We start from the raw sequence: 12,051 nt of genomic DNA, 5'->3' as shown, positions 1-12,051 counted from the left end.
TACAGTTTTCTTTAGTGTTTTAGAGTTTATTTTATTCACTTTATTCACCTATTTGACCATTTAAAAATAGCTAGGAACTATTTCTAATGGCTACTGTTTTTCTTGTGTACGGGACATACTTTGCTTTTTCTTTGTGTATCTTGTAATTGTTGAAATATGAACTTCCAGTGCAAAGAACATTTTGCTCACTATTTTATCCTCAGTACCACAGTTTTTAGTACACAGTATACATTTAATCTATAGCTGGTTAAATGGCATAAGTGAATGAACCATGAGGGCTTGTGTCATAAAAGTATTTTTGAACTTTCCGTGCCGCTAGCCTTCTCGCAGCCATGGTGAACGTTCCTAAAACCCGCCGGACTTTCTGCAAGAAGTGTGGCAAGCACCAACCCCACAAAGTGACACAGTACAAGAAAGGCAAAGATTCTCTTTATGCCCAGGGAAAGCGGCGTTATGACAGGAAGCAGAGTGGCTATGGGGGACAAACTAAGCCGATTTTCCGAAAACAGGCTAAGACTACAAAGAAGATTGTGCTGAGGCTTGAATGTGTTGAGCCCAACTGCAGATCTAAGAGAATGCTGGCTATTAAGAGATCCAAGCATTTTGAACTGGGAGGAGATAAGAAGAGAAAGGGCCAAGTGATCCAGTTCTAAGCTTCGTATTTTGTTACATTATGAAGACAATAAAATCTTGAGGTTATGTTCACTTCATTTGGTTACAGTTGGTCCTTTGAGTGAAATAAACTAGTGCCCTCAATAAAATTTCCTTTTTTGGGGGAAAAAAAAAAGTATTTTTGATTTGGGGTGCCTGGGTGGCTAAGTCGGTTAAGTGATTTCGGCTCAGGTCATGATTTCACAGTCCGTGACTTCAAGCCCTGCATTGGGCTCTGTGCTCACAGCTCAGAGCCTGGAGCCTGCTCTGGATTGTGTGTCTCCCTTTCTCTCTCTCTGTCCCTCCCCCACTCATGCTCTGTCTCTCTCTGCCTCTCAAAGATAATAAACATTAAAAAAAATTTTTTTAAGTATTTTTGTTTTAATAGAGGGTCACATAAGGTAGGAACCACTGAGATAGAATTTTAGAATATGGGTAAGCTTCTTTCTGTTCCTGGCATCAATTACTACATTGGAGAGTAGGTAGACTTAGAACTTGGTATTGAGTGCTGAAGAAAATTTCCTTAAAATACAGATGAGAAAGGAGTCCGTATGGTTCATTTTTGTTGAATGAATATCTGGGTCTCTTTTCTCACTTGTAAAATGAGATTCTTAGATGAGTGGGTGAACAGTAAAAAAACAGTAAAAATTTAAGTTTCCTCCTTGACTCTTTCTAGTACTTCTGAGGGAGGCTTGGAAAGTGTTTTGTAAGCTTCAAAGGTATTAATAACAGCAAAGATTGTTATTTTTCTTCAAGTTGTTATTCCTTTTCTAGCATCAAGATTTGATGATTTTTTTTAACTTTTTTTTTTTTTTAAATCTCTAGGCCCAACATGGGGCTCAAACTTCTGACCCCAGTCAAGATCAAGAGTCATGTGCTCTACCAACTAAACCAGATGCCCCAATGATTTTTCTTTTTGGAGAAATCGACCCCTTTTGACTAACATTGTGATAAAGGTCTTCTTTTATTTAAAAAAGACATAAGAATTTGAGGGATGATATCTTATTTGGTGCTTTTGTCTTACAAATGACTTGTATGTATGACTCTGTGTGAAAGAAAGTACCTCGTGATATACTTATATTTAGAAAAATGCCTTGTGATAAATATCATGTGTTATATAGCCATTATAATTCATAATCAGAGTGCAAATTTTACAGGTTTAGGAGCACCTGGCTGGCTTAGTCAGTAGAGCATGTGACTCTTGATCTGGGGGTTGTGAGTTCAAGCATTACCGTGGGTGTAGAGATTACTTTAAAAAAAAAAAATGAATAAAATAAAATCCACGTACTTTAAAAAAATTTTTAAGTGTTTGTATAACTTTAGTAGTTTTTTTTTTGATATTTTTATGTGAGTTTTCTATCCTGTTACTAATAGTAATGGGTTAATAAAGCACAGTGGGAAGAAAAGAGACCTTAATCTAATCAAAAAAAATTTTTTTTTTTTAGCCAGAAAGTGAAATTTCAACTACAGCAGATGATTATAGTTCAGAGGTAAGTATAATTAATATTATGTATGATGGACTTTTTATATTGATTTTGAAACTTCTTGATTATTATTTCTTGCAACTCATGCGTATGTATTTATATATATATACCTATATATATAAATATATATATATACTGGAATATAGCATAACAAAATATAAAGTATATATATACTAGAATATAACATAACAAAATATAAAGTAAATGACCTAGATCCCCTGAAGGTTATGTTTTTCTTTATATATTTTTGCGGAGTGTTAACTAAGGTCTTAAATCTGTTTACATAGCATGGACCTTAATTAAATAGAGGCCTTGAGTTTCTAGCAAAATGATATTGAGATTCTAGGATACATCATTGCCATAGGTATCCATATTCAACACCATAAATATTTTATTATACAGACTATTTCACATTTTAAGTAATGCTTTTTACAAATGCTTGAATTCTGTATAATTATATGAATTCATTTATTGAAATTAATATTGCAGGAGTGATTTTGAAATTTAGGTGATAAAATGTAATGTAGGCATTGGTGACATTAGGAAATACCTTCTTTATGTGTTATTAGTATATGTCATATTGTTATCTTTTTCTTATTCTTTTAGATATCATTGTCATTTCTTTGGTCCAGAATTTGAGAAGGTGGAAAATTATTCTTTACTCTGAATGATTCAGCAACTCAGTGTATTCCATTGGTCCACAGTTTGAGAATGTGGACAAGTATTCTTTACTCTGAATGGTTCAGCAACTCAGTGTGTTCCATGAGTTTTTGGTATATTGAGGGTTCTTTTTTTAAAATATTATTTTTAATGTTTTATTTATTTCTGAGAGAGAGTGAGAGAGAGCGTGAACAGGGGAGGGTCAGAGAGAGAGGGGGAGACACAGAATCTGAAGCAAGCTCCAGGCTCTGAGCTAGCTGTCAGCAGAGAGCGCAGCGTGGGGCTCCAACCCGTGAACTGTGAGATCATGTCCTGAGGCGAGGTCAGACGCTTAACCGACTGAGCCACCCAGGTGCCCCTGTAGGGTTCTAATACAAGGCGGGGAAAAGACAACTTAATGTTCTTAAGTGAACAGATTACTGTTTTGAAGTGCTAATAGGAGTAAAAACTTTGATACCTCAAAAGTTTAATATGCTTAAAAGCTGGGAATATACTTATTAGTAATCTGATCAGGAAAAAAAAATTAACCATGGTTAAATAAATAAATTGGTACCTGGTTTAGGCTGCATAAAGTTGCCTGTAGGGGAAGTAGCTCAGTTTAAAATCAAAACTTGCAATTCAGAGAATCTAGCCTTGTGACTTTAAATTTGAAGTTTACATATGAAAGTAACACTGCTCTTCTTTTTGTAATGCCTTATTATTTTCTTTTTAAAAATTTATTAAAAAAAATTTTAAGGTGTATTTTTGAGAGAGAGAGAGAGAGAGAGAACACGAGCAGGGGAGAGTTAGAGAGAGAGGGAGACATAGAATATGAAGCAGGCTCCCAGGCTCTGAAATGTCAGCCCAGAGCCCGACATGGGGTTTCAATTCATGAACCACAGGATCATGACCTGAGCCGAAGTAAGACACTTAACTGACTGAGCTACCTAGGCACCCCTAAAAAATTTATTTCTATTCATTATTTTTAAATTGAAGTATAGTTGATATAGAATATTATGTTAATTTCAGTGTACAACATAGTGATTTGATATTTATATTTATTACAAAATACTCCCACAATAAGTGTAGTTAGCACCTGTTACACAAACTTATTATTTTTTTAAAGTTTATTTATTTTGAGAGAGAGTGCGTACATGAGCAGGGGAGGGGGAGAGAGAAATGGAGAGAGGAGTGAGCTCCAATACAGGGCTTAAACTCACAAACTGAGATCATGACCTGAACTGAAATCAAGAGTCAGATGCTTAACCAACTGAGCCACCCAGGCACTCTACCATACAAAATTATTACAATATTATTAACTATATTCTTTATGCTATACTTTACATTCTTGCATCTTATTTATTTTATAATTCCCCTTTACTTGTTTAGCCCCAGTTTGTTCTGGCAACCACCAATTTGTTCTCTGTATTTATGAATCTGTTTCCGTTTTGTACATTCATTTTTAAAACTCTGCATATAAGTGAAATCATATAGTATTTGTCTTTCTCTAACTTATTTCACTTATCCATGTTGTCACATATAGCAAGATCATTCCTTTTTATGGCTGAGTAACTTTCTTTACACACACACACTCACACCCCCCCCCCCCCCCCCCACATCTTCCATATCCATTTGTCTGTCGACGGACACTTAGGTTGCCTCTATGTCTTGGCTGTTATAAACAATGCTACAGTAAACATAGGGGTGCAATATATATTTTTGAATTGGTGTTTTCTTCAGGCAAATACCTGGAAATGGAATTAATGCATCCTATGGTATTTCCATTTTAAATTTTTTTGAGGGACTGCCATACTGTTTTCCATAATGGCTACACCAATTTACATTCCCACCAACAGTGCGCCAGGGTTCCCTTTGTCCCATGTTCTCATCGACACTTGTTATTTCATGGTTTTTTTTTTTTTTTTTTTTTTTGGAAAACAGTCTTTCTGACAAGTGTGAGATGATAGCTCATTGTGGTCTTAATTTGCATTTTTCTGTTATTTAGTGATGTTGAGCATCTTTTCCTGTGTTTGTTGGCTAATTATATGTCTTTGGAAGAATGTCTATTCAGACCCTCTTGCCCATTTTTTAATTGGATTGGGGTGTGTGTGTGTGTGTGTGTGTGGAGTGCAATGAGTTCTTTTTAACTTTTTTATTTTTATTTTATTAAGTTTTTAATTCCAGTGTAGTTAACATACAGTGTTATATTAAGTTCAGATGTATAATATAGTGATTCATCAGTTTTCTGCAATACTCAGTGCTCATTATGATAAACGTACTCTTTGATCCCCATCACCTATTTCACCCATTCTCCTTTCACCTCCCCTCTAGTGTCTATCAGTTCGTTCGTTATAGTTAAGAGTCTCTTGGTTTGTCCCTCTTTTTGTTTCCCCCTTTGCTTGTTTGTCTTGTTTTTTAAATTCCACATATGAGTGAAATCATATGGTATTTGTTTTCCTCTGACTTCACTGGGCATTGTACTCTCTGCTTTGAGTTTTTTAATATATTTTGGATATTAACCTTGTAGACATACCATTTACAAATACCTTCTCTCATTCAGTACATTTAGTAGGTTGCCTTTTAATTTTGCTGATGGTTCCCTTCTTTGTGCAAAAACCTTTTAGTCTGATGTAGTTTCAGTTGTTTATTTTTGCTTTTGTTGCCCTTGCCTGCCAAGACAGATGAAAAATATATTCTAAGACTGATGTAGAAGAGTTTACTCCCCATGTTCTCTTCTAGTTGTTTAACAGTTTAAGTCTTTAATCCATTTTGAGCTTATTTTTGGGTATGGTGTAAAAGTGGTTTCATTCTTTTGCTTGTAACTGCCCTATATTTTCAGCACCATTTATGTAAGAGACTGTCTTTTCCTCATTGTGTACTTTTGCCTTCTTTGTCATGGATTAATTGACCACATAAACATGGGTTTATTTCTGGGCTTTCAGTTCTGTTCCATTGATCTATGTATCCATTTTTGTGCCAGTATCATACTGTTTTGATTACTGTAGCTTTGTAGTATGGTTTGAAATCAGGGACTCCAGCTTTGTTCTTCTTTCTCAAGATTACTTCCAGTATTTGGGGTCTTTTGTGTTTCCATACAAATTCTATGATTATTTGTTCTAGTTCTGTGAAAAATGCTATTAGTATTTTGATAGCGTTGCATTGAATTTGCAGATTGCTTTGGGTAGTACGGACATTTTTAACAGTATTCTGTCAGCCCATGAGCATGGTCTGTCTTTCCCTTTATTTGTGTCTTCACTTTCTTTCATCAGTGTCCTACTTATCAGAGTACAGGTCTTTTACCTCCTTGGTCATATTTATTCTTAGATACTTGATTCTTTTTGATGCAGTTATAAATGGTATTTTTCTTAATTTCTCTGCTAGCTTGTTAATAGAGTATAGAAATCAACAGATTTCTGTATATTACTTTTCTGTCCTGCAACCTTTACTAAGTTCATTTATTAGTTCTGATAGTTTCTTAGTGGAATCTTTAGAGGGTTTTTTTTTTTTTTTATATATATAGTATCCTGTCATCTGCAAATAGTGACTGGGCTGCAGCTGCTGTGGCTGCACTGGTGGGCGAGGCTGGCCCTGGCGAGGCTGGCCAAGAGGCTAGGCTGCAGCTGCCGCAGGCATGCTGGCAGGTGGGGTTAGTATGCAGTGTGACTGCCTGGGAGGCTTGGTGGCCACTCTCTTGGGCCTGCAGCAGGTGGGTGGGGCTCCCTAGAGTAGGAGTCACTTTGGAAGGGCCCCTGCCAGGACAGTTGGGTGGGTTGGGGTGGTTCCACAGGGCAACACCAGGGCAGGGTGAGTGGTGCTAGGAAGGGAGAGTGTCAGAACTGGGGCCTGCTTGTGCTGAAGGAGGGTAAGAAAAATGGTGTGTGCCACCACTTCTGTTCCTGGAAGAAGTTCCTGCAGATCTTTGTCCCCGTGGCACTCACCCCAAAATTAATAACCCTTCACATATAATCCAGCTGCTTTTCAAACTGCTGTCTTGTCCTGGATCTTCGAGCAAGTGATGTTGTATACTGGCCTTTTAAGAACAGAGTCTTGGTTTCTTACAGCCTTCTGGCTCCCCCAAAGTTAAGCCAATTTAAAACCAGATGTTTCTGGGAGCTCATATTCCCAGTGCATATCTTCAGTGTGGGGCTGGAACGTCTTGCTTCTTGAGGAGGGCCTTCACATCTGTGAGATCTCTCCTGCTTGTGGCTTGCTGCACAGGTTTAGTTTCTGATTGTGTCTCTGTCCCTCCTACCATGTGGCTTTTTCTTTGTAGCTTTAGCTCTGGAAAAACTGTTCTGCTAGTCTCCAGGTTGTTCTCTCACAGTGAGTTGCGGTACATGTAGTTGTGGCCCTGGTACATTCCAGGGAGAGGTGAGCTCAGGAAACTCCTACTTGGCTGTCTTCTCTGTCTCTATTTATAATGCCTTAATCCTTTTTTTTTTTTAAGTTTATTTAGAGAGTGAGAGCAAATGAATGAGCACAAGTGGGAAGGGGCAGAGAGAAAAGGAGAGAAACATTCCTGAGCAGTCTCAGCACTGCGGATTGGAGCCCAGCCGAGGCTTGATTCCACAGACTATGAGCTTATGACCTGAGCCAGTTTAGAGTCTGCCGCTTAACTGACTAAGCCACCCAGACGCCCCTATAATGCCTTAATTCTTTTAGCTTGTCTTTCTTGATTAAAAGTTTCAGGTATTTTTGTTCTCGAACTGCCTGTGTCTTTGGGACACCCAAGGACTCCCTCCACAAAATGCGTTTTTTTCTTTACACAAAGTTGATTTTTTTTTTTTTAAATAAGCCAAGTGGCTACAGGTCAGACCATGTCCTATATGCCTGTGAAATTTGGTTAAATTTATATAGCCATTTTCTCACCTTGGGATGAGCGTAAACTTTAATTTTTATTAAATATATATTTGAAAGAAAAACATTAGAAGATTGTGGTTTTCAAGTTCTGTTTTTGAAAACAGTATATTGGAAATTCTTGTTACAATAAGATATTTTTTGCCTAGATTGTTTAAATTCTAAAACTGGCGGATATTATGAGGTCCGGAAAAATTTATTGAAACTATTTATCTGTGATACCTAGTAAATAGGTATTTTGAAGTAAGGTACAAGTAATATTTAAATGTAATTCCTACAGAAAATAGTTAGAATATGTTGACAGTGATTCAACAAGAAATAGATTCTACATGTTTATGTGTAATTTCTATATATTTTCATGTGTAATTACATATATGTTTATCATTATATATATGAATGATTGTGTACATGAGTATATACCTATATATACATGTGAATTTTTTTTCCAAACAAAAGTTTCAGGAAAAACACACTTCTCTTTACTGTGTGACATATCCTTTGATGCTTTCTCTTTTTAATGCTGGTCACAAAAACTAAATTGATTAACTGACCTATAATTTAAAAAAATAATTTCTTAGAAGTTTTCATTGAGATATTTATGAAATAATTTTTGACAGATTGACCTGATATCAGTCATAACCTTTGTGATATTATATATTTTGGACTTGGATTCACAATGGATTTTACTATGACGAAGTTACATATTCACTTTGTAGAAAACAGTAGAAAAATTGATAGTTTATGAAGTATTTGGTAGTGTCTCATTAAGATTGCTAACATAGGAGTTGGTTGAATCTAGGACACTGGGCTAGTTGTGGAGGAAGTATTTTTGTGAGATGATACTTACCTCTATAGAACATTTAAAAATTTTAAATGTACTTGACTTATACTTTCCTAAGTCTTCATGTTACCCATATAAATTGAGTAAATCTGTGAATTGAGAAAGAATGTATTAGTGCAGCCTAAAGGCTAAATATGTAAGAAGAGATGTGTGCTCTACCCGTTAGGCATCAGTAAAATAATTATCCACATTAAAACAATAGAATAACAATGTTAACTATTTGTGATTCCAGTATTCTGCTGAGTATTTCTATTCTAACTTCAGAATATACTTTAGTTTAGTTCTGGTGAATTATCTTTTATCTATTTACATGGTATTAAAATTTAAAAATATATTAATACTGATTTTTATGTTTTTTATAATAACATGTAATTAAGTTTTGAAAATGGCCTTGTAGTATTTTAAGAAGCCAATACATACAAGTTTTTCATGTGTAATTTTGCTTAAGTTATAGAAAAATTAAGCTGACCACTGGCTATATAATGTTAGATACAATTAATATAAGCCAGTAACTTACTACAGAGTTGTATCATCTCCACTTAAAGGAGTATCCATTGCTTACTATTGTATTTGAAGCTTTTCCTAAAATCCATTTCATAACACTGTTACTGTAACGAAAACATGTTAGTAGATGCTTATTAAAATGCTTTGTTCCAGAATCAAGAAAAGCTAAGTGAAATTTAGAAGGATTTAATTGGAAAGTTACTTCAAGTGACTTGATATTAATAATTTTAATAGTATTCCCATATTCTGATAGTTTTCACAAATTGCAACATTGTGTTGCCATAAAGATGAGTTGTTTTTTTTTTTTACTATAGTTTTGTTTTAAGAAAAACAAAGGAATAAAACTCTGTTAAAGAACTCCTAAATTATATCTTCACTATTTTTTAAATTTTTTTTATTTTAAGTAGGCTCCACACCTGAAGTGGGCAGGCTTGAACTCATGACCCCTAGGGTCCAGAGTTGCATGCTCTACTGAGTGAGCCAGCCAGGTGCTGCAATATTTTCACTTTTTAAACTGATGTGGTTCATATCCGAATTCTAGGATATTCTGTCCTGTATTCTTAAGTAAAAACTTTATTATCTTGAATTCTGTTAATGTAGAATTGTGAATAATTAAGATGTAAGCAGGAATAAAATTCTTTTGTACACTGTTGGGGGAAGGAGGGGATTGTTAAATAGATTAATTGATCTGAAATTAATCTCCCACCAGATCAACCCAGGAGACCTACTCTGTCATCCTTCTTCCTCCCGTCCCCAAATGTCTGTGGTAGAGAGAGGCAGTAATATGTTATGGAAAATCTCTACATCAGTTAGGGTTGGCATGGCTGTAATTTCCCCAGGGGAAAGTTGGGGGAGTGTTGTTTACCTCTTCATCTCATACTTCTTGACCTGATTACCAACCTCCAGTGACCTTGCACCAGTAAACGATTTTACTTTAAAATGAATAGAGCTTAATCAGACAATAATTATTTAAATGATTATAAGGCAGTGTTTTGCAGAAGAGATTTTAGTAACTTGAGGTCTATATTTACCCTTCTGAAGACAAAATAGAAACCGCACTTAGTTACAACTTAAATTCACTTAAAAATGTATATAGTATAGTATCTTCCGGATTGTAAGCACTCAAGTGTTTTAGGAATCATTGGCATTTGAAATGATCATAATGTCTTTTATATATTTAAATATCACTGTATCTGTTTTTGCCAATGAGGCATTTTCCCTATCCATAAAATATGCGCGAATACAGTTAGCAGAAATATGACTGTTAGCTTTAAATAAAGTTCTATCTAAAATCATAATATATCAGGAAATTGTTTTTGTACAGGTAAATGGTTGCAGTTTTGTGATGAAAACAAGAAAGCCCACAAATTTATTAAGGGTACAGTATTTAAAGCTACTTAAACAATACTAATGTTTTACACTATTTAAAACCATCTGGCTTACTAACAAAGCTTTTTCCTGCATGCACTTCTTTCTGCGTGAGATTTCCAAATGCTTTTAACGTTTAAGAAAACAATTAGCTACCTTATGTTACAAAGCTCAGTTATAACAGAATTTGTAGATATCTTGTTTTTGCTTTTAAAATATATAGCACATTAGTAACAAAGTAGGTAAATTCCAGTAAATTCTCAGGTGATAAGTGATATTTTAAAGTGAACTTCACTGCGGAATTCAATATTTGAATCCCTCTTCCTGAGGAATGTTGTTAGTATGAATTATTAAATATCTTGGATTGATTTAGGAAGAAGAATTTGGGGCTGATGATTCTTATTCTGAACATGGAGCACAGTACAATCAGACCCACCTAGAGATGATGGAAAACGAATTGGCTGGCAAACAACATGAGATTGAAGAGCTGAACAGAGAACTAGAAGAAATGAGAGCCACCTATGGAACTGAAGGGCTACAGCAGGTGTGCTTACTTTATGTGGCTTTTGTTTTGTTACAAAAACAGGAAATCTGAATGCCAGTGTATGTACATCCTTTAAAGATGAGGTTTTTAAGTCGTAACTTAAGTTCACTCATAATATTTGTTTTTTTAATTTTTTTTTTTTTTTTAACATTTATTCATTTTCGACAGAGACAGAGCATGAGCTTGAGGGGGGGTGGGGAGAAAGAGAGAGAGAGAATATGAATGAGAATCTGAAGCAGGCTCCGGGCACTGAGCTGTCAGCACGGAGCCTGATGTGGGGCTTGAACTCACGGATGCTGAGGCCATGACCTGAGCTGGACACTTAACTAAGTTGGACACTTAACCAACTATGCCTCACATAATATATGTTCTTATACTTATAAACAACCTTGCTTAACACTAAGATTCCATGAACAGGGGTAATAGAATCTGAAATCTTTTATTTAACTTTATGAGATAGCTAGGCTGAAATCACTTCAGTAGAATAAATGTTTTTTGTAATTAACCTGAGAGAAAATATGGTGCAAACCACATCAGAATATTATGACTTATACTCACTAAAAATGTCAACAAGTCCTTGTAAAGGGACCTCTTTTGGTTCAAATGACATCTGTTGTTTGCGGCAGTCAGTTATGAAAACAAGGTGAAAAAGACCATTGATGAAGATGACAATACATCTTAGTTTCATCCTCTACAGGAACAAGTGAGAATTGAACATGTCTATGATGATGTTGCCTAGGAACAGATTGGGGCATCCTTGAATATAAAGGCATTTGTCCTTCTAGAAGCAGATAATCGATAAGTTAGACCTAGTGTATTTTGTTTATTCAGGTAATTTTTTTTAAGTTGATTTGGAAGTAAAACCAGTTTCTGCAAGATAATTTTTTAAATATGAATAAGATTGCTTACAAATTACAACCTGCCAGTGCATCTAGTATATTTTTGAATCGTTACCTGTACTCATAATCAGGGGCACCTGGGTGGCTCAGTCGGTTAAACATTTGACACTTGATTTTGGCTCAGGTCATTATCTCATGGTTCATGGGATTGAAGCCTACACCATGCTCCAGCCTGACAGCATGGAGTCTACTTGGGATTCTCTCTCTCCCTCTCTCTGTCCCTGCCCTACTCACACACGCTCCCACACGATCTCTCTCTCTAAA

At 35.5% G+C, this 12,051-nt stretch overlaps 2 protein-coding genes across 2 annotated transcripts in view; both read left to right on the top strand.

Annotated features, from left to right (window-relative positions):
• AKAP9 (A-kinase anchoring protein 9) overlaps window positions 1-12,051 on the top strand; it is a 154,584-nt gene that overhangs the window by 27,022 nt on the left and 115,511 nt on the right. Inside the window, 3 exon segments of the mRNA XM_039222901.1 lie at window positions 2,097-2,141; window positions 10,301-10,354; window positions 10,718-10,888. Coding sequence (XP_039078832.1) covers window positions 2,097-2,141; window positions 10,301-10,354; window positions 10,718-10,888 — 270 coding nt within the window.
• LOC120224631 (60S ribosomal protein L36a-like) lies at window positions 310-761 on the top strand. Its single transcript, XM_039222902.1, has one exon. It carries the CDS (start codon window positions 333-335, stop codon window positions 651-653), a length of 321 nt encoding a protein of 106 aa, XP_039078833.1. The 5' UTR covers window positions 310-332; the 3' UTR covers window positions 654-761.

The sequence above is a fragment of the Hyaena hyaena genome, unplaced genomic scaffold (assembly GCF_003009895.1).
Source record: "Hyaena hyaena isolate Hyena2069 unplaced genomic scaffold, ASM300989v1 scaffold_1210, whole genome shotgun sequence".
Taxonomy (NCBI): Eukaryota; Metazoa; Chordata; class Mammalia; order Carnivora; family Hyaenidae; genus Hyaena; species Hyaena hyaena.
Note: the sequence above shows the minus strand (reverse complement) of the source record. Positions and strands in the feature narration are given on the sequence as shown.

Excerpts from the sequence above, each read along its gene's own strand:
- LOC120224631 (XM_039222902.1), top strand. The coding sequence starts at position 333 with ATGGTGAACGTTCCTAAAACCCGCCGGACTTTCTGCAAGAAGTGTGGC.